Genomic DNA, 20,598 nt, shown 5'->3' with positions numbered 1-20,598 from the left:
CCCTCTCATCTATGGACAGTTGATCTTTGATAAGGCAGTCAAACCAACCTACCTGGGACAGAACAGTCTCTTCAATAAATGGTGCCTAGAGAACTCGATATCCCATGCAAAAGAATGAAAGAGGACACATATCTCACACCCTATACAAAAATTAACTCAAAATGCATCAAAGACCTAAACATTAGATCTAAGACCATAAAACTGTTAGGAGAAAATGTAGGGAAATATCTTTATAAACCTTATAATAGGAGACTGTTTCCTAGACCTTACACCCAAAGCATAAGAAGAAGAAAATAAGTGAATGGGAACACCTCAGAATTAAACACGTTTGTGCATCAAAGATCTTTGTCAAGAAAGTAAAAAGACAGCCTACCCAATGGGAGACAAAATTTGGAAACAATATGTCAGATAAAGGTCTAGTATCCAGAGTTTTTAAAGAGATTGTTCAACTCAACAACAAAAAGACAGCCCACTTACAAACTGGGGAAAAGACTTGAACAGACACTTCTCTGAAGAGGAAATGCAAATGGCCAAAAGGCATGAAAAGATGCTCAACTTCCCTGGCTATTAGGGAAATGCGAATCAAAACCACAATGAGATATCATCTCACACCCACCGGAATCGCTGTTATCATTAAACAGAAAATGACAAGTGCTGGAGAGGATGTGGAGAAAGAGGCACACTTATCCACTCTTAGTGGGAATGTCAAATGGTAAAATTGCTGTAGAATGCAGTTTGGCAGTTTCTCAGGAAGCTAAGTATAGAATTGCCATAGGACCCAACAATACCATTGCTAGGTATCTACTCAGAGAACATGAGGGCAAAACAAAAAGATGTTTGTGCACCAATGTTTATAGCAGCATAATTGACAATTGCCAGGAGGTAGTGTGCTGGTTTGAAAGGATGTATGTCCCCTAGAAAAGCCATGTTTTAATTTAAATCCCATTTCGTAAAGGCAGAATAATCCCCATTCAATACTGCATGTTTTAAACTGTGATCAGATCATCTTCCTGGATGATGTGATTTATTCAATAATGGTTGTTAAGCTGCATTAGGTGATGACATGTCTCCACCCTTTGGGGTGGGTCTTGATAAGTTTCTGGGGTCCTGTAAAAGAGAACATTTTGGAGAATGAAAGAGATTTCAGAGAGCGCAGAGAATGACATAGCCACGAGAAGCAGAGTCCACCAATCAGCGACCTTTGGAGATGCCTCCCGGGGAGCTTCATGAAACAGGAAGCCAAGAGAAGAAGGTAGCAGATGAGGCATGCTCCCCCATGTGCCCTTCCGGATGAGAGAGGAACTCTGATTGTGTTTCCATGTGCCCTTCCACTTGAGGGAGAAACCCTGAACTTCATCAGCCTTCCTGAATCAAGGTATCTTCCCCTAGATGCCTTAGATTGGAAATTTCTATAGACTTGCTTAAATTGGGACATTTTCTTGGCCTTAGAAGTGTAAAGTAGCAACTTATTAAATTTCCCCTTTTAAAAGCCATTCTGTTTCTGGTATATTGCATTCTGGCAGCTAGCAAACTAGAACAGATGGAAACAGTCCAAATGTCCATCAACAGACAAGTGGCTAAACAAGCTGTGATGTATACATATGATAGAATATTATGCAGCTGTAAGACAGAATAAAGTTTAAGACAAAATAAAGTTATGAAGTATGTAACAACATGGATGAACCTTAAGGACATTATGCTGAGTGAGATTAGCCAGAAACAAAAGGACTAATACTGTATGGTCTCACTGATATGAACTGACATTAGTGAATAAACTTGGATAATTTCAGTTAAGAGCAGAGGTCATCAGGAGATAGAAATAGGGTAGATATTGGGTAATTGGAACTGAAGGGATACAGATTGTGCAATGGGATTGATTGTAAAATTTCAGAAATGGATAGCACAATACTAGCTAACTGGAATACAATAATGTTAAAACATTGAATGAAGCTGAATGTGAGAATGATAGAGGGAGGAGGCCTGGGGGCAAAAATGAAAGCAGAAGGAAAGATACATGATGAAGACTGAAATGTTATAATCTAGGAATGCCTAGAGTGTATAATAATAGTGACTAAATGTGCAAATTTAAAAATGTTTTGCATGAAGAACAGAGTAATGTCAATAATTCAGGGTGTTGAAAATAGATGGTAATTCGTATTTTAAAACTTTAACTTATGCATGAGAGTAAAGCAAAAAATATTTATTTGGTACAAAATTTTTATTTTGACTAGTGCATTTCCTAATATAACTTACGTGGACAGTTTAATTGAACATCAGAAGTACATGGAACCTTGAGTAGGGCATGAGATTTTGTAGATGCAGAGTGATACCTTGATAAATCCCAGGATTTGAACAGTGAATAAAAAAGTATTTGCAAAGTCCCTTTGGGGGAATGGTGAGAAAGGGGGAAAATTCAACTTCCCCAAGTGGAGAATTCTTGATATTGTCACAAGCAGTGGGGACAACCAAAGCAATAGGCTGAGCTCCCAGTCTTGGGGTTTGTTCATATGAAACTTAACCCCACAAAGGATAGGCTAAGCCTACTTAATATGAGGCCTAAGAGTCACCCCCAAGAGAACCTCTTTTGTTTCTCAGATGTGGCCTCTCTCTCACAGCCAAGATAATAAGCAAACTCACTGCCCTCCCCCTCTCTATATATGGGACATGACTCCCAAGGGTACAGAGCTTCCTGGCAACGTGGGAGAGAAATCCTAGAATGACCAGGGACTAAGCACCAAGGGATTGAGAAAACCTCGACCAAAAGTAGGAAGAGAGAAATGAGACAAAATAAAGTGTCAATGGCTGAGAGATTCCAAACAGAGTCGAGAGGTTATCCTGGAGGTTATTCTTACATATTAAATAGATATCACCTTTTTAGTTAAGGCCTAACAGAGGGGCTGGAGGGAACTGCCTTAAAATGTAGAGCCGTTTTCCAATAGCCATGTTTCTTGAAGATGATAATCATACAGCTTTCTCAGTGTGACTGTGTGATTGTGAAAACCTTGTGTCTGATGCTTTTATCTACCTTATGGACAGATGAGTAAAATATATGGATTAAAAATAAAAATAAATAATATGGGGAACAAGTGTTGAAATAAATTTAGTAGATTGAAATGCTAGTTATCAGTGAAAGGGAGGGGTAAGGGTTATGGTATCTATGAATTTTTTTCTGTTTTTTCTTTTTCTGAATTTATGCAAATGTTTTAAGAAATGATCAGGATGATGAATATACAACTGGGAAAAAATGTTCATACTGTATGTTGAGTGGTTTTATTAATTAAAAAAATTTTAAATATTTAAAAAAATTACTATCACACCAGTCAAACAGATGCTTAAGCAGTTTTTAAACGGATTCATTTATACCAGTTTAATGCAAAGATAATATTAGAGATATTAAAACAAAAAACAAAAACTCTTCAGTGTGTGACTCATATTTTGCCCCCAAACCTTTTCATATTTAACATTTTAAAGGTGTAAGCTAAGAATTTGAAATGTTTCTCAAATAGTTTGTCTACACTTCTCTAAAGAATTATATTTGAAAACTACAATGCTAAGAATTAAAACACATACTTCAAACTTTTAAAAATAAAATAATCATAAAAGTTCACAATTGTGTTCATTGCAAACACCCATAAGTGACAAAAAAAGGAAATGAGGCACCTGCTCAGATACTCTTCCTCAGGTTGTAAGACTATGCTGGTGTGTACCAAGCCAAACGTTCAATATTTGGCACTCAGAGTTTATCTGAACACGATTTATCCAAAAGTCTATATAATCCTAAAAACCTTGAGTCATTAAAAACCATCAGATTTCATTTACTCTCCTAACATGCAATTTGATTTTTCCAAAGTTATTTTGGGTTTGTAAGAAGTGACTCTGATTGGTACAAGATGAAACTTATATGAAAACTGGTTAAGGATTCCAAGCACATTAGCTCTGAAATATTAATCTTAACACCCAGACAAAAAAGGGAAGTATGATTTGCACAAAAATACTTTCAGTTATTTTGGTTATGTTCTTCATGATCTTCCACATGTTTCGCTGCTTGCAGTGCATGTGTGCATCCTCTTTGCTGTGTCATAAACATAGGGGACGTCTGGTCACTTCTCTGGATCCACGTAGATACACATATTAACCAACTGTCGTAGTTCCTCTGAATAGTGATCTGAAGGAAGACGTGGGTAGTCATATTGTTTTATCTTCTTACACAGCGAGTATAAGTTCATTTTTTCACCATAGTAAGGACTCTGTAATGCGGCCATGTCATATAGTAAGTAGACAGCCAAGAGACCAGATGTCAGATTTGAAGTTGTATCCATTTTCTTGTATTCAGATTTGATGTTGTATCCATTTTCTTGTATTCTCTCTGGAGACATGTAATAAGGTGTACCCACTAAAGAATGTGCAGTTGTGGTTTTGGAGCTGGAAAACTGGCCAATCCCAAGATCTCCAAGTTTTACCATCCCAATGGCTGTAAATGACTCATCGAGAATGTATGTGTTCCAATGCACTGCAGAGCTGAACAAAGTACATCCAAACTGTTCTTTCCGGAATTAACCTCTTTTGTTTCTTAAAATGCTTTATCATTCTGGATAGATCACCAGCATCTGCTAATTCCAGAACTATTTAGTTCATTATCTTCAGCGAATGAGATATAATATTTAATAACATTTGGATGATTGAGTTGTTTAAGGAGATCTATTTCTTTGATACAATCAGAATATACTTTGACACCCATTAAATCAAATACCTGTACTTTTTTTAAAGCTACTGGTACTCCATCCATGAGACCTGGTGCTCTATAAACTTCACTAAATTGTACACGACCAATTTTCTTTTCTGTTTAAAAGTTGGCCAATGTGTTATAGCCCATATCTGGTCTTAAAGCCTTCTGTGGTTGGAACTGAGGAAAAGGTGGCCTTTGGATTCCTTGTGATTGTTTATCCATTGTCCAAAGCAACAGAAACTTCAGAACTCTTCTCAGTGAAAAGGCAACCAGCAGCCAGGACACCTCTTGTCAGCTGGGAAGGCAGGTGGCTGGCATCTGAGGTTTTTGCTCCTGGTTCGTTGCTTTCAGATCCTGAATCCAATGGCTTTCTCTCCAGGCGTCTGTAGGCCCTCATTTGGTTTTGCTGGGCCAAACTGCTTCATCTCTTAGCTTCCCTTGACTCTCTCCAGGTTCTGGCGTTTCTGTGAGCCCTTACTTAGTACCCACAGTATTTCTGTCTGGCTGCTTTTTGCTTTTTTATATAGTCATTTAAAAATTTTTTCCTACTTTAGTAAGGTATAATTTACCTCCAAAAAACTGCAGGTACTTGAAGTGTACACTTGTATTATTTTTGACATGAGAATGCCTTCATGAAAGCATCGCCACAGCTAAGATATTGGATGCTTTCACCATCCCCCTGTTTCCTCATTCTCCTTTGTAGTGCATCCCTTCCCCCTTCCAGTCACTGATCTGCTTTCTGTCACTGTACGGTAATTTGCATTTTCTTTTTGGAGTGATGGTTTTGTTCTGTATACCAAAGATTTCCTTTTTTAATTGTTCAGTATTATTCTGTTGTTTGGATGTACCATGATGTATTTATCTACTCACCAGTTGATGGAAATGTGGATTATTCCCATTATTTGGCTGTCATCATCTAACTATATCTTGGTGATTTCCCCCTGAAAGTGTTATTTTAATAGTTCATCATACTAAAACTTATTACTTTCTGCTTTACTTAATATTTTGACTTTCTAAAGCATTTAAGTTTGATTTTATTCACTGCTCTGAAGAACAGCATTCATTGGTATAGAATGCAGGCAGGCAAACTTTTTTTATAAAGTAACAGATAATATTTAGGATTTGCAGGGCACATACAGACTGGTCACATATTTTTCTCCTTTTTCTTAATACTCTTTAAATCATTCTTTGCTCACCAATAGAACAAAAACAAGTCACACAGGTTGGATTTGGCCCATGGGCCAAAGTTTTCATCTCCTTGATGTAGAATAAATTACTGATGCTTCTCACTTTCCACTTATTCCCGTGTCTCCCTTCAAAAAAACTCTAAGGATGATTTCCCCTTAAAGTAACTAAATTATATCACTATTTTGCAAACCCTAAAGAATCACTGGAGTTTAGGCCCTGAACAGCAGTGGTTGCAGTTATTAAAAAAGAGTGAAAAGCAGACAAAACATCCCTCATAATGAAAGGACACAATACTCTCATAATGAAAGGACACAATACTCTCTACAGTCCTGACAAAGGGATTGAATCTGAGTCTGATCAAACCTCTGGATCCAGCTCCAGTTTCCAAGAACTATAGTGGACAAAGGTACATATCAGTTTGCACCACAAGCTTGTAATCAAGCCAGATCTAGGCTGTGGGAAGTTCTGCAGGTCAAACAACTAGGTTGTAACAACAGGGGTTCTTAAGTAAATAAAAGGAAAAGAAAGAGGAGGAATATTGAACATTAAAATAGGCTCAAAAGATACATCAGTTCAAAGAAAGGACAAGACCAATGTACACTGTCTCGTAAAACACTTGGGCAGTAAAATTATGAAGACACACAGGAAATGATTCCTGAGAAGTATGGATAGTGGATACCTTTGAAAAAGGGAGGGAGTAGAAAATTGGAAAGGGCCACATAGGCTTCTTGAGTGGGTGATGGTAAAGGATGCTGGTCCTTTAATAATTTCCTAAGCTACTAAGCTATGCATTTTTGTGTGGTTTTCTATGTGTATGCTTCATTTTACAGTTAAAAGGGAAGAAAACATGTGTTTATGTATATGCCAGTTATAAACCTGTGACTTAGGTAGTTAGTGTTCTCAAGGATTGGCATTGAGCTGTGGTCTACCACTTCTCTCACAGTAACAAGGTGTGTCAGCCAGTGGCTCTATACATTGTCTTCGCTTTGAGTAATTGCTAAATATTTACTCAAAGAAATGAACCTTCTACCCAATAATTCTTGTCGTGTGTGTTAATTCAGAGTAGAAAATGAGCTGTATTTATTTTAGTGGCTTTGAGGTTAACAAATTTTACATGTCTTTTTTTTTCTTTTATCTTTTGGTGTAGACGTAAAATTCATCCCGATCAGAAAAATATTAATGCTTATGTTGTGTTTAAGGATGAGGATGCTGCTACAAAAGCATTGAAAAGGTAATTTTATCTCTGAGGTTTAAACAGAATTATTATATTTAAATATGTGTAGGTGTAATTTTTTATTCTTTATTTTTCATTCTTTGGGTTCACTTTTGGGCAAATATTACAGTAACTTTGTGCTCTTATTTTTTTTTTAATTTTTTAAATTAAAAAAAATATATAACAACAAACACAAACAACATATGATCATTCCGTCCATCACATAGTTGCATATTCATCATTTTATTTTTTTAACAACTATTTTGCTCTTAATTATAATATAGTAATGGAGCCCAGATTGCAGATGGATTTCGTGTTAGAGTTGATCTTGCATCTGAGACCTCATCTGTAAGTAATTCTTGATTTTTTATAAGAGCCTAATTAGAGGCTTGCAAATAAAAATATTTCCTTTTGAGCTTTTGCTGAGGAGAGAGTGAAATCAGTAGTACAGGCATAAGTGAAAGCACAGAAGTAAATTAACTTCATCCTCTACAGTGACAATATTGGTGCTTGGGGTGTCACAGGACTCTTAGCCAACATTAGCTAGATTCAAGAACATCGTCATCTTCTGTTTAAAGCACTGCTGCATTCCCTCCATTTGTTCAAATAATCATAGAAAGTTAGGGCTAGAAGGTACATTATCCATCATCCAGTCTGATACCTTATATGTAGGCTGAGGTCTAGAAAGTTAAGTCATTCATTAAATTGAGATTTTGAGTTCCTACTCTTATCTGGCATACAATGATAAGACAGTCTCAGTTCTCTAGGAGTTCACAGTATAAAGGTAAAGACAAGCAGAGATGAACAAATCATTGTACCATTTTATGACATATTATGATAAATATAAGGGTGCTTTGTCAGCACAGGAGAGGGGACCCTTAACCTGAGGAGGTACAAGGAAAGAAGGTAAAAGTCACCTTTATTAGGATAGCTAATGTTAAAAAAAAAAATAGAAAATAAGTGTTGATGAAGATGTGGAAAAATTGGAATACTCACATGTTGCTCGTGGAAATGTAAAATGGTGCAGCTGCTATGGAAAACAATTTGGTGGTTCCTCAAAAAGTTAAATACGATATTACCATAAGAGCTGGCAGTTCTACTCCTAGGTATATCTGCCAGCCAAATAACTGAAAACAGGGGCTCAAACAGGTATTTCTACACTAATGTTCATAGCAGCATTAGTCACAATTGCCAGAAGGAAAAAGAAGCCCAGGCATCCATCACTGGAAGAGTGGATAAACAAAATGTATAGTATATACATTCAATGGAATATTACTCAGCCATAAAAAGGAGTGAAGTTCTGATATATGCTACAACGTGAATAAACTTTGAAAACATGCTAAGTGAAATACACCAGAAACAAAATGACAAGTACTGTATGATTCCATTCAGATGAAATATCTAGAAAAGCAAATTCATAAAGACAGAAAGTAGATCAGAGTGGTGGGGGAGTGAATTTCTATTTTGGCTTATTAAAAAGTTTTTGTAATGGATGATGGTGATAGTAGCACAACATTGTGAATGTAATTAATGCCACTGAGTTGTACACTTAAAAACAATGAAAATGGAACATTTTATGTTACATATGGTGTTAACATAAAAAAGAAGAAAAGGGGAAAAAAAGAGTAAAGGTGGTTTTCCAGAACAGGTCTTGAAAGATGTATAGGCATTCTTCAGGCTTCCTTCTCCCCACTACAAAAGGGAGCCTGGGATATCTGCGCTGAAACAGCAGTATAAATCGTTGGGACAGAAAACTTTATTTGCTCAGAGAATGGCAAGAGCTTAATTTGGTTATTAGGTAGGATTTGAGGGGCAGGCATAAGAGTTGTAGTTGGACAAATAGGTAGAGGCCAAATTGTAAGACCCTTGTCTGGCTCCTCAGGGTCTGGATTTTGTCCAGGAGTGAGTCTAACAGTTTAAAAGAAGCAGCACCATAACCAGCCTTGCATTTTACAGAGGTAAATGAAGGATGGATTGGAAGTGCCCACCACAGAAACAGTGCATTTCATTCTGTGTCAGAGTGACCTAATTAAGAAAATGACAAAGGCCTGGGCAGAAGCATCGGCTTTTATCTGAATGTAGCAGAGAGGGGTCCGTAAAGTGTGCCTTGTGGGCCAAATCCACGTGCAGCCTGTTTTTGTTAATAAGTTTTTATTGGAGCACAGCCAGTCTAATTCATTTACCTATCATAATTGATTGCTTTCCTGCTGTAATGGCAGAGTTGAATAGTTGAGATGGAGACCACATGGACCACAAAGCCTAAAATATTTATTATCTAGCCCTTTACTTAAAATTTATGTCAGTTCCTGATGTAGCTCGTCTTTGTTGACACATGTCAACAAAGACCCTGTGTCATTGCCAGCTTTGAACAAAAAAGGAACTTCCTCCTGATGGTGACCACTCACAGACCAGCTGGGAAAACAGAAGAAACATAAACAGGGGATAGATAAGAGAGAGAAGGGTGATGAAATCAGGAGGATTGGTGAACAGTTAAGATATGGGGAATGAAGAAAAGGGAGGACTTTAGGGTGACTCAGTCTTTTGCTTATGTGAGTGATATTTTCTTAACCGTCTTTGTGTTTCAGAGGGACAAGAGATCAGTATTTGTGGGGAATCTCCCTTACAGTAAGTTTGTTTAAACAAATCAAGTACCTTCATATTATTAAAATAATGGGGAAATAAAAATTGAGTAGTAATTTAATGTTTTGATTTACAACTAACTTTAAAAAGCGTGTATTGTAAATGACTAATTTTAATGAGGCTATGCTTAAATATGCATGAATATCTGTTATTAAAAATTTATTTCTTTCTAAGGAGATTGCAAGTCTTTACTTCCGTTTTGGTTCAATTTGTTTTTAAGAAATTGAAGAATCTGCTGTTGAGCAACATTTTTTGGACTGTGGGAATATTGTAGCAGTGAGAATTGTGAGAGACCAAGTTACTGGAGTTGGCAAAGGTTTTGGCTATGTACTATTTGAGGTATGAGAGACTAATGCATTATCACTATCCTTTGAAAATGAACTGGGAGGGATTGTTACTACTTTTTCATCCATTCAGACATAGCTTTCATTTTCACCCTCACATTCTGTCTTAAGGAAATTAAATTCGTAACCTGCTATATTGGATACTGTTGATATAATAGGACCTTGCCAAAAGATGTTCTAGTTCCCCTTTGTTCATATTGATGTTACTAAATAATATTTTAGATATTGGATATTAAAGGTACTGTATCACTTGAGTATCAATTTCACCTTCTGTAAAATAGAGAAAATAATTGACCATTTGCTTAGAAGAAAAATTTTAGTCTTTGTATAAAATTGGTTATTTTAGTTCACTAAATATTATTTTTTCCCACCTAACATTATTAGGTAGTGAAAGAACATGTACCATCTGATGGCATTTGAATTTTTCTTCCCTCAGCAAAAGTCACTTTATTTCCTCTAGGTGATTTCCTGTTCCCCTTCCCTTTTTTTTTTTTAAATAGTTGAGCTTTTATCTCTGCGCATAAAATTTTGTAAACTGCTTTAAGTTACATTGTGTTATATAAGCCTGTTCCATTGAGTGATATAGCATAATTTGTATTTTTCCCCCTAATGTTGGGCATTTGCAGTGTTCTTCATTTTTCAGTGTAACAGTCAAATTGCCGTGGGTTATAGTTTTTCCTGAAATGTTGGCCTGCCTAAGGATCGTTTGCTGTGGGCCATTACTAGGTCAAGATGTTTGACCATTTTTAAGACTTCTGATTTATATTGCCAGGTGACTTTTTAGAAAGGTTGTCACAACTTTTTATTTTCATCATTATTGTATTGTAGTCATTTTTCTTTTGTCTGGTCTCTGTCTTCTGATTGATTGTTACTTGATAAGCTTTTAAGGTCTTTTAACAAACATCTTATCAATATTAAAAGAATAAGACTAGAACAGGGGATCTAAAAGGGGAACCCTAGAGGGCATAGAATCCAGCATCTCAGGAACTCTAATGGGGGAATTTCCTGCCCTTGAGTCAACTAATTAAACTGGGCTTTTACATAAGGATTTCTTTTGAGGAAGAAATGTATTGGTTTAAATATCATGTGTGACTAAATCTAGTTAGTCTAACCACGCTATTTTGCAGTGAAAACAAGGAAGACTATAGGACTGTGACTGATCATTTGATAAGGCAGCTTGAGTGCTCCCTGGGGAAAAACTTGTGAGGAGTATGAGTGAAACCTAGCTTTGGCTACAGAAGACATGGGGTTGCACTTCCAGGGTATGGAAATAGAAAGGGTTTTTATATTGAAGTCTGAAAATAGCTATAATCCCGTTTTTTTAAAGTATTTTATTAGTTTCTTCACAGCTGAGTTTCTGATCAAAATTAATTTATTAATTTCTGTTTCAGAATACAGATGCTGTTCATCTTGCTCTGAAATTAAATAATTCTGAACTAATGGGAAGAAAACTCAGAGTCATGCGTTCAGTTAATAAAGAAAAATTAAAACAACAAAACTCAAATCCTGGTTTGAGGAATATTGGTAAACCTAAGCAGGGACTTAAAAATTTTGCTTCAAAAACTGCAAGACATTCTAAAAGTTTCTTTATTGGAGAAAAAGCAGTTCTCATTAAAAAGAAAAAGAAGGGACAGAAGAGAAGTGGACAAACTCAGAAAGCAAAGAAACAGAAATAATATGAAACTTTTCTTTTCTCTTTTCCTTTAAAAAAAAAAGCAAACACTGAATACTAGTATTAAAAGTGTGTTGACCTGTGTGTTACATTTCAGAATTTTTATAGATGCTGTATGTGAACCTTGGAGACTTCTCTGTTCTGAGTTTATTTAAATTATAATGGTATCTCTGACACATTTGTTTAAAATATGGGTAAATTGTTTAGTACGGGTTCATGTTAGTAATAATGTTATACATTTCAGGCATAGGGTGAACATTTAGAATTTTAGTTGTTACGTCTTACTTTAATGTACATTGGAAATATGTAATTAGCACTTCAGATCAGTTATTTTCAGAATATTACCACACAGAATGAGACTGAAAAGTAAGTAAATTTACAGAAAATTAAAACAATACACTAAGTAGTAGTACTGACTGTACCTGAACAAAATATCTAAATAAACTGGGAATGCTGATCTAAGTTACAGTCACAGTCCTTAAGAAGAAAGTTTTGAGGGTTGTTATATAATAACCACTCATTTTTGTTCCTTTCTCTTGTTCTTGTGTTGAGTGAAGTTCGAGATTTATTTTGTCAATCTCATAATAACTAATCAATAAGGATACCTTGTACTTTTTATATCTGTGGAATGATGTTGCTGTGATTTTTTTTATTTTTAATCAGTGATTAGAACTGCTTCTTAAAGTCCTTGGAAAATCAGCTTATTAAGCAGATTTCTACTTTTCATTTCTATATTTATTTGAAAAATCTTCTCCCAGGAAAACTTAAGATCCTTAAATTAGTGTCTCCCACCCAAATTGAATAATCTTTTGAAACATCATATTTAAAGGAAACATTTTTGGTTAAAATACGTTGTCACAAACTATAAATAGTTTTTATACACAGGATACCACTGCATTCCCTAGGACTTAACATTTTGCTGTACCTGGTGCAACCTCTCGTGTATCTTACCAAGCTGGGCCTGTAGCACAGGAGGGGGGGGGGGTGGTAGTAAACTGGTATGGCAGAATTTGAGTGTACATCCATCTTACCGCCTATGTGGATAAAGGGATTGGGGGTTGAGCAAGTTACTGGCATTTTTTAAAATCTTCTTGTGGGGTTATCATGGGGAAGACTTTATAGGTCTTTCAAATGTAGCTTTGTAGAGAGCAGTGACATGTCAATTTCCTGTCTAGCCAGCTCCTGAATAGTTTAACCTCACCTCTCCCCGGAGGGGGCTTAGAACCTTGTTTTTCCTAAGTAGGGTTCAGTAATACTTTTTACCTGATGTCTGAAACTTTTTGCATGCATTTCCAGTTAAATTTACATACAGATGCATCATCTTGAGACTATGTACTGACGTAGTCTGTGTGTATAAACTTAATTCTGGCTTTCCTATGAATGGGTAGCTTCTCAAAGCATAGCAACATTTAAAAACTCCACATTGGTTGTACAAACAAAATTTAAACTTTAAGCAGAATATGCACACTTTATTATAATTTTAAAGCACATATGATATAGAAGAAATATAACAGAAAGGAATGTGGGTTTTATAGAACATTTCCATTAGAGATACTGATATAATTCTTTGTTACCCGGAAAAATAATTGTATCGTGCTATATTTGATTAAATACTTCTAGCCATAAGAAGATATATAAGGGTGGTCGACAGTGGCTCAAATTTGGCCTTTAATAATTGAAATAAAAACTTGGTGATTTTGATTAGTAATGAGCATTGTTCTTGTTCTTCTCATGAACACTTTTTCTCTGGCAAAACCTGATGAAAATCTGTTTTCTCTTAATGATCCTGGATCGAGAAAGTAGGACAGGCTCTTCTCCCTCATGCAGGATCAGGGTGAAAAGGAGAACCCCTCGTAGGAACCTCACAGCCACAAGCTCTATCTCAGCACCTACTTGGGCTTGGGGTTAGACTGACCTAGGCAGCCAAAGTGTTGGAACTGCTCTCAGGGCAGACCCCATATCTTCCAAAGCTAGGTACAGCATGAGGAGAACTGAAAAGATTGCTGTCCACTGCCCAGACCATGTGTCCCAAGGCAGAGGAAATCTTGGAGAAAGGTCTGACATTGTGGAAACTTTGATTTGGGGATCCAGGAACATATCAAATATGACTCAAGCATTGCTATCTATGGCCTGGACCATTGTATGGTGCTGGGAAGGTCTGATTTCAGCATTCCAGACAAGAATTGCAGAACGCGCTGCATTGATACCGAACACATTCTAATAAGGAAGCCATGCTCTGGGTCCAGCAGAAATATGATTGCATTGTCTTTCCTGGAAAAAAAATTCCTGTTTCTATCCAAAAGTCAAAGATTTTTTCAGTGGAATGTTAAAAAAAAAAAAAAAGTAAGGCTGAAGAATCCTTACTTATGAGAAAGGTCAGGAATGCTTTACCTAAGTATTTTCTCACTCCAGTTAAACTAGTGTTAGTGTCATTACCATAGTTTGCTCCTTTAGTCTCTAAGATTTCACATAAAGTGCCTTGGCTTTGGACTGGCATGTAACAGCATCTGGGTTCTTGACCCAACTCTGTCACTTACTCTGTGCATGACCTGGACATGTCTGTCAACCTCTCCATATCTAAATATCTTGATTTGTAAAATAAAGTTAGACTGTATCAGTGGTTTCAGACTATAGTAAGAGATCTAACTTTTGTCCTCAGCTACCATGAGATGAAATACCCAGCCTAATAAGAGTGTCTTTGCCTAGGGGCTTTGGCTTCTGGACAGCCCAGCATTGATTTATGATGGAGGCTTTGGGCCATGCCATATCAGTTTTGCTCTCTGGATGGGCTGGAGACTTACCTGGTTAGTCAGCTTGGCAGTATGTGATTAAGCCCCAATAAAAACTTAAGTTTGCCTAAGAGTCACCTTCAGAGGACCTCTTTTGTTGCTCAGATGTGGCCTCTCTCTAGGCCCAACTGCAACTGAAACCATTGCCCTTCCTCCTACGTGGGCCATGACATCCAGGGATGAATGTCTCCTTGGCAGCATGGGAGCTGACCCCCAGGGATGAGTCTGACCCTGGCACCATGGGATCAACAATGCCATCCTGACCAAAAGGGGAAAAAGAAGTAACAAATAAGGTATCAGTGGCTGAAAAAGTTCAAATAGAGTCGAGAGGCTACTCTGCAGGTCACTCTTACACAAGCTTCAATTAGATGTTGCTACTATCATAACTGCCCAAACCCCAACCAAAACCATTCCTGCCAATCCTAAAGAATACCTATACAAGATCCTCCAAAGTTCCATGCACTAGGGTAACTTTACAGAAACCTACAACCTCCAGATGGGTCCCTGGACCAGATAAGTCCTGAAAGGTAGAGGGGCCAGCCTTTCCAGAACATCAAGTAATTCCATTCCCCTATCCCATATTATTGACAGTCCCTTCCAACATGAAAAAGTTAGAATGGTCATAGCCCAAATACCCCTAGAGAGTGAGAGAAAGATCAAAGGTGATGGTGGAGTTATACAGAAAATGTAGGGTTTAACAAATGAGTATGAGTGCTGAGACAGTATATTGATATGTCTTTTAGGCTCTGTTCTAGTTTGCTAGCTGCCAGAATGCAATATACCAAAAATGGAATGGCTTTTAAAAGGGCAATTTAATAAGTTGCTAGTTTACAGTTCTAATGCTGAGATGTCCCAATTAAAACAAGTCTATAGAATTGTCCAATCTAAGGCACCCAGGGAAAGATGCCTTGATTCAAGAAGGCCAGTAAAGTTCAGAGTTTCTCTCCCAAGTGGAAAGGCACATGACAAACAGAGTTTCTCGCTCATCTGGAAAGGCACGTGGTGAACACGGCATCATCTGCTAGCTTTCTCTCCTGGATTCCTGTTTCATGAAGCTCCCTGGGAGGCATTTTCCTTCTTCATCTCCAAAGCACTGGCTGATGGACTCTGCTTCGTGGTTCTGAAGCATTTTCCGCTCTCTCTGAATCTCTCATTCTCCAAAATGTTTCCTCTTTTATAGGACTCCAGAAACTAATCAAGACCCACCCAAATGGGTGGAGACATGCCTCCACCTAAACCAGTTTAACAACCACTCTTGATTAAATCACATCTCCGGGGAGATGATCTAATTACCGTTTCAAGCGTACAATACTGAATAGGGATTAGAAGAAACAGCTGCCTTTACAAAATGGGATTAGGATTAAAACATGGCTTTTCTAGGGTACATACATCATTTCAAACCAGCACAGGCTCCAGTACCTTAGAGTAGCTAGAAATAAAAACCTAAAATTGTGGAATTGTCACCCATACCAAACTCTGAAATCTGTTCTACAACTAATTCTTGTAATGTACTTCGAAATTTACTGACTTTTTGTATATATTATTTTTCACAAAAAAGAGACGGAAGAGTATGATAGAGAAGGTAATGTTCTAGTTTCCTTGCTGCCGGAAAGCAATATACCAGAAATGGGATGGCTTTTAAAAATGGGAATTTAATAAGTTACTAGTTTACAGTTCTAAGGCCAAGAAAATGTCCCAGTTAAAACAAGTCTATAGAAATGTCCAATCTAAGGCATCCGGGGAGAGATACCTTGGTTCAAGAAGGCCAATGAAGTTTAGGGTTTCTCTCTCAGCTGGAAGGGCACATGGTGAGCACAAGTCACTGTTTCTCATCTGGAAAGGTACATTGTAAACACGGTCAGGGTTCCTCTGTCATCTAGAAGGACACATGGCGAACATGGCATCATCTGCTAGTTTCCTCTCCTAGCTTCCTGTTTCATGAAGCTCCCTGGGAGGCATTTTCCTTCATCTCCAAAGTGCTGGCTAGTGGACTCTGCTTCGTGGTGCTGCAGCATTCTCCACTCTCTCTGAATCTCTCTCATTCTCCAAAATGTTTCCTCTTTTATAGGACTACAGAAACTAATCAAGACCCACCCAAATGGGTGGAGATATGCCTCCACCTAATCCAGTTTAACAACCACTCGATTAAATCATATCTCCAGGGAGATGATCTAGTTACAGATTCAAACATACAGTATTGAATAGAGATTATTCTGCCTTTACAAAATGGGATTTAGATTAAAACATGGCTTTTCTAGGGGACATACATCCTTCCAAACCAGCACAGATAGGATTTAACAAATGAATATGACTTCTCAATCAATATATTCATATTTCTTTTGATCTCCAGTGTCTTGGAATGGCTAGAATTAAAAATGAAAAATCATGGAACTGTAACCCATACCAAACTTTAAAATCTGTTGTATAACTGCTTGTTTAAAATGTACTTGGAAATTTATTGCTTTTTTGTATATATATTATTTTTCACAATAAATTTATTTATTTTTCTATTCTGAGCACCAAAGGCTTGGGTGAACTTCCCTGGTTAACAATATTCTGTGTATATTGTCACACATCTTTACCAGGAAGAGGAAATGCCATTCATGACTCCATGGGGAGAGGATGACCAGAAGCTTCGCTTTTGTGCTCCCAGTTTTTGCCCTATGCTTCTCTTCCTTTAATTGGTTCTAATTTATATATATATATTTTTTTTCTATAATAAAACTGTAATCAAATAGAGAACGTTCACAAGTCTATGAATCATAAGGAGTTATTGAATCTGAGGGTGATTGTAGGTAACCCTGTATTTTCAGCCAGCTGATCTGAAGTGAGGGGACACCTGAACTTGAGGCTGGTGTCTCAAGGGAGGGCAATCCTGTGGGTCCCCTGCCTTCTTTCTGACTTTGTAGCTTGGTTAGCTCCTTGCAATCTGCAGTAACATTTATTTTAGATTGTGACCTCTGCAAACATGGATATAATTAGCTGACACAAGTTTCCCAAGATAGTATTTGTCTGTGCTACTTGTGTTGAGTCTTTTTTTAAAATTCTATTTCATTAAAAATGGTGGTTATGATGCACTAAATTCGTTCCACAATCCACTAATGATTTCAGGTAATATTTGGCCTAGGTGGTTTCCAGGCTGTTTCCATTTCAGGATTCTATGCTTTATAGTTGTTTTACAACAGGCATTTAAGAATGTAGAGTAGTTAAGGGATTCAAAGGCATGAGCTGTTGTTTAACTGTGCTTTTGTATAAACATTTTACTTGGTATATTGTGATTCATAGTAGTGATCTGAATATTTACATTGCATTTAAAATGCACAAGACAGTGTGAGGAATAGAAAAGAGTAATATGTTCTATGCTTATTCAGGAGACATAATCTAATGGCCAACCTGGTCTACTAAAATTTTCTTACCTATAAATGGAGTCAAGTTCAAGGCCTCATTACAAGCTTTGTGGCCCTGGATAAGTCTTTTCTATTCTAACACACCTGAGACTCAGAAATACTCCCATTAGTGGCTGGGATACACTGACAACTTTTTTGAATGGAGAGACTCTGAATCTATATGTGCAGGACATATGATTTAAAAAGCTCTTTGTGTTACTCTGATGCATGTAATCCTGTGACCCCAATCATTTATTTTTGCTTTGGTACATCTGTCCCTCCACACTTGCCTTCTCCCCTACCTGAGACCAGGCAATACACATATACCTTTGGTCTAATTTCCATTCTTCTTTAGGGTTTTAGGTTTATTATCGGGAAAGCAGGAGGGCACCTCCTGATGCCTCAAGTAGATTTAGGTTCTCCGATGAAATAGAAAGTAGTTCTTCTCTTACTAAACACTTTATCACCTTATAGTTGTTTGTTCAAAGTCTGTTTTTGGCAGGTATCAGATCTTCATCCCTACAGTGTCTCAGGGCAGTGAAGGTACATACATATTTAATGAACAAAAATAGATACATAAGCTTCTTTTCCAGTTTTAAGCTTTTAGAATATTTATGTGAATTATGTCTCAATAAGTCTTAATTTTTTTTTAACTTTTTAAGATCCTACAGATTTTATTATTTCACTAGGAATAGGAGGTTTATGTTTTAAAATCTGTTTAACCAAATGTAGAGGTGAATGGAGAATATGGGAATGTCCCGGGAGCATTTATGAAGGCAGAGAAATTTAAGCAGGGTCCCCCAAGGTGGGGATAAGGAAGAAGGCATTCTGAGAAAAGCAAGCAGCATCAGCAAAGGCAAGATGGTGGGGGAATGTAAGCATGATAAGTAGAATGGTAGGGGGTAGGAAAATAGGTGCAACTCTTACTGTCACTGATGATCTCTGTGTTGGCAAATTCAATGTTCATTTTTGAGTCCTTATTTTGACCTATTGGTAGGATGATCATCTGATTTATTAGCCAATTCAGGATATTTTGAGAGTAGAGGGGGGACTATTAATAATTATGCTAGGACAACAGGTGTAAACTGGAGCTCTGCCCTGGCAAAACAGGATGTATAATCATACCACTTATTGACAGCATTAGACACAGATGATTCACTCTGTACTCCTGGACACATTGTTTTCATTTGGTTCTCCTACCTTACTAGCTTTAGAGTCCTTTGTTGGTTCTGTCTCCTCTTCTTAATCTACAAGATTTGGAGTATTCTGGGACTCAGTCCTCAGACCTCTTCTCTAGCTGTTTTCATTTCTTTAATGATCTCATCCCATTTCAAAGCTTTAAATGCCATCTATATGCTGATGACCCTCAATTTTATCTGTCTAGTCTAGATTTCACCTTTGAGAATATTCACATATCCAACTCTCTTCTTGGTATCTCTGCTTGGTTGTTTCCAAAGTATCTCAGACTTAACGCCCAAACTGCACTTGTGAACTTTCCTGGCAAACTTCATCTTTTGGTATTTCTTGCTCCAGTAAATGGAAATTCCATTTTACAGGCCAAACCCTTGGAGTTATACTTGAATTTTCTCTTTCTCTCATCTGTCCCATTATATCGGCAGTTCCTTTTGGCTTTACTTTGGAAAGCCATCCAGAATCTGATGTACTGGTAGGGAGAATACTGATACGTATGATGGTGAAATCTGCTACCTCCTTGTCCAAGCTGTCTCACTAAGATCATGGCAACAGTCTTCTCATTAGTTTTCTTTCACTATTTCCTACAGGCTTTCTGTATGCAGTGTTATGGGTGATCCAAATAAAAGAAGTTGAATCAAGTTATTTTCTGCTTAAAATCCTCCAGTTGCTCTATATCTCAAAAGCCAATTTTCCCCATGGCCTACATACCCTCACTGTCTTTCTCTGACTTCATTTCCTACCTAACTCCACTCTATGTACACTGGCCTTCTTGCTATACCTGCAAAATATGGAACACACACTTACCTCAAGAACATTTGCGATTCTCTCTGCAAATCCATATGTAAGTTATTAAAGCCCAGATATCTGCATAGTTCACTTGTTTACTTCCTTTAAGTCTTTACCCCAAATCCATTTTCTGAAAGAGGTGTTTCTTGAGCTCATTGTGTATCATATCACATGACAAATACACCCCCATGTAGCTGCTTTATTCTTTTTCATTATACTTAATGTTGCTATTTGACATTTGCTTAATATCTGCTTCTTCCCATTAGAATGCAATCTCTGAATGAGAAAGGAGTTAGATTTGTTCAGTATTATATCCTAATTACTTAGATTAGTGGTAGTTAAACAGTAAAAAACTGTTTTTTTTTTTTTCAGTAAACACTCAATAAATATTAGTTTAGTGAATAACTGAAAGAAGAGGTACTGTGGCAAATATGGCCAGGAGGGTATTTGGGAACTGTAGTAGCCAATCTCCAAGAAGGCTCCCATAATCCTTACTTCCTAGTACTATTTCCAGTATAGTTCCTTTCTACACTGTATCCAGTTGGTCTATGTAACCAGTGGAACACAGTGGAAATGATGGAATGTCTGAACAATGAAATCCTGAAGCTAGGTCATGAAAGACAGTGTGGCTTCTCTCTCTCTCTTCTCTCTTTCTCTTTG

At 37.1% G+C, this 20,598-nt stretch overlaps 1 protein-coding gene and 1 pseudogene across 1 annotated transcript in view; one reads left to right on the top strand and one right to left on the bottom strand.

Annotated features, from left to right (window-relative positions):
• The window catches only part of RBM34 (RNA binding motif protein 34), a 43,415-nt gene extending 26,247 nt beyond the window's left edge, over positions 1–17,168 (top strand). The window contains exons 7-11 of the mRNA XM_077168384.1: positions 7,062–7,145; positions 7,412–7,475; positions 9,713–9,752; positions 9,988–10,106; positions 11,503–17,168. Coding sequence (XP_077024499.1) covers positions 7,062–7,145; positions 7,412–7,475; positions 9,713–9,752; positions 9,988–10,106; positions 11,503–11,787 — 592 coding nt within the window. The 3' untranslated portion in view covers positions 11,788–17,168. The remainder of the gene's footprint in view (positions 1–7,061; positions 7,146–7,411; positions 7,476–9,712; positions 9,753–9,987; positions 10,107–11,502) is intronic.
• Positions 4,016–5,649, bottom strand: LOC143690777 (serine/threonine-protein kinase Nek7 pseudogene; annotated as a pseudogene).
• Positions 17,169–20,598: the final 3,430 nt, after the last annotated feature.

This window comes from Tamandua tetradactyla, chromosome 7 (assembly GCF_023851605.1).
Source record: "Tamandua tetradactyla isolate mTamTet1 chromosome 7, mTamTet1.pri, whole genome shotgun sequence".
Lineage (NCBI taxonomy): Eukaryota > Metazoa > Chordata > Mammalia > Pilosa > Myrmecophagidae > Tamandua > Tamandua tetradactyla.
The sequence above is the reverse complement of the archived record's forward strand: the minus strand, read 5'-3'. Positions and strand labels throughout refer to the sequence as shown.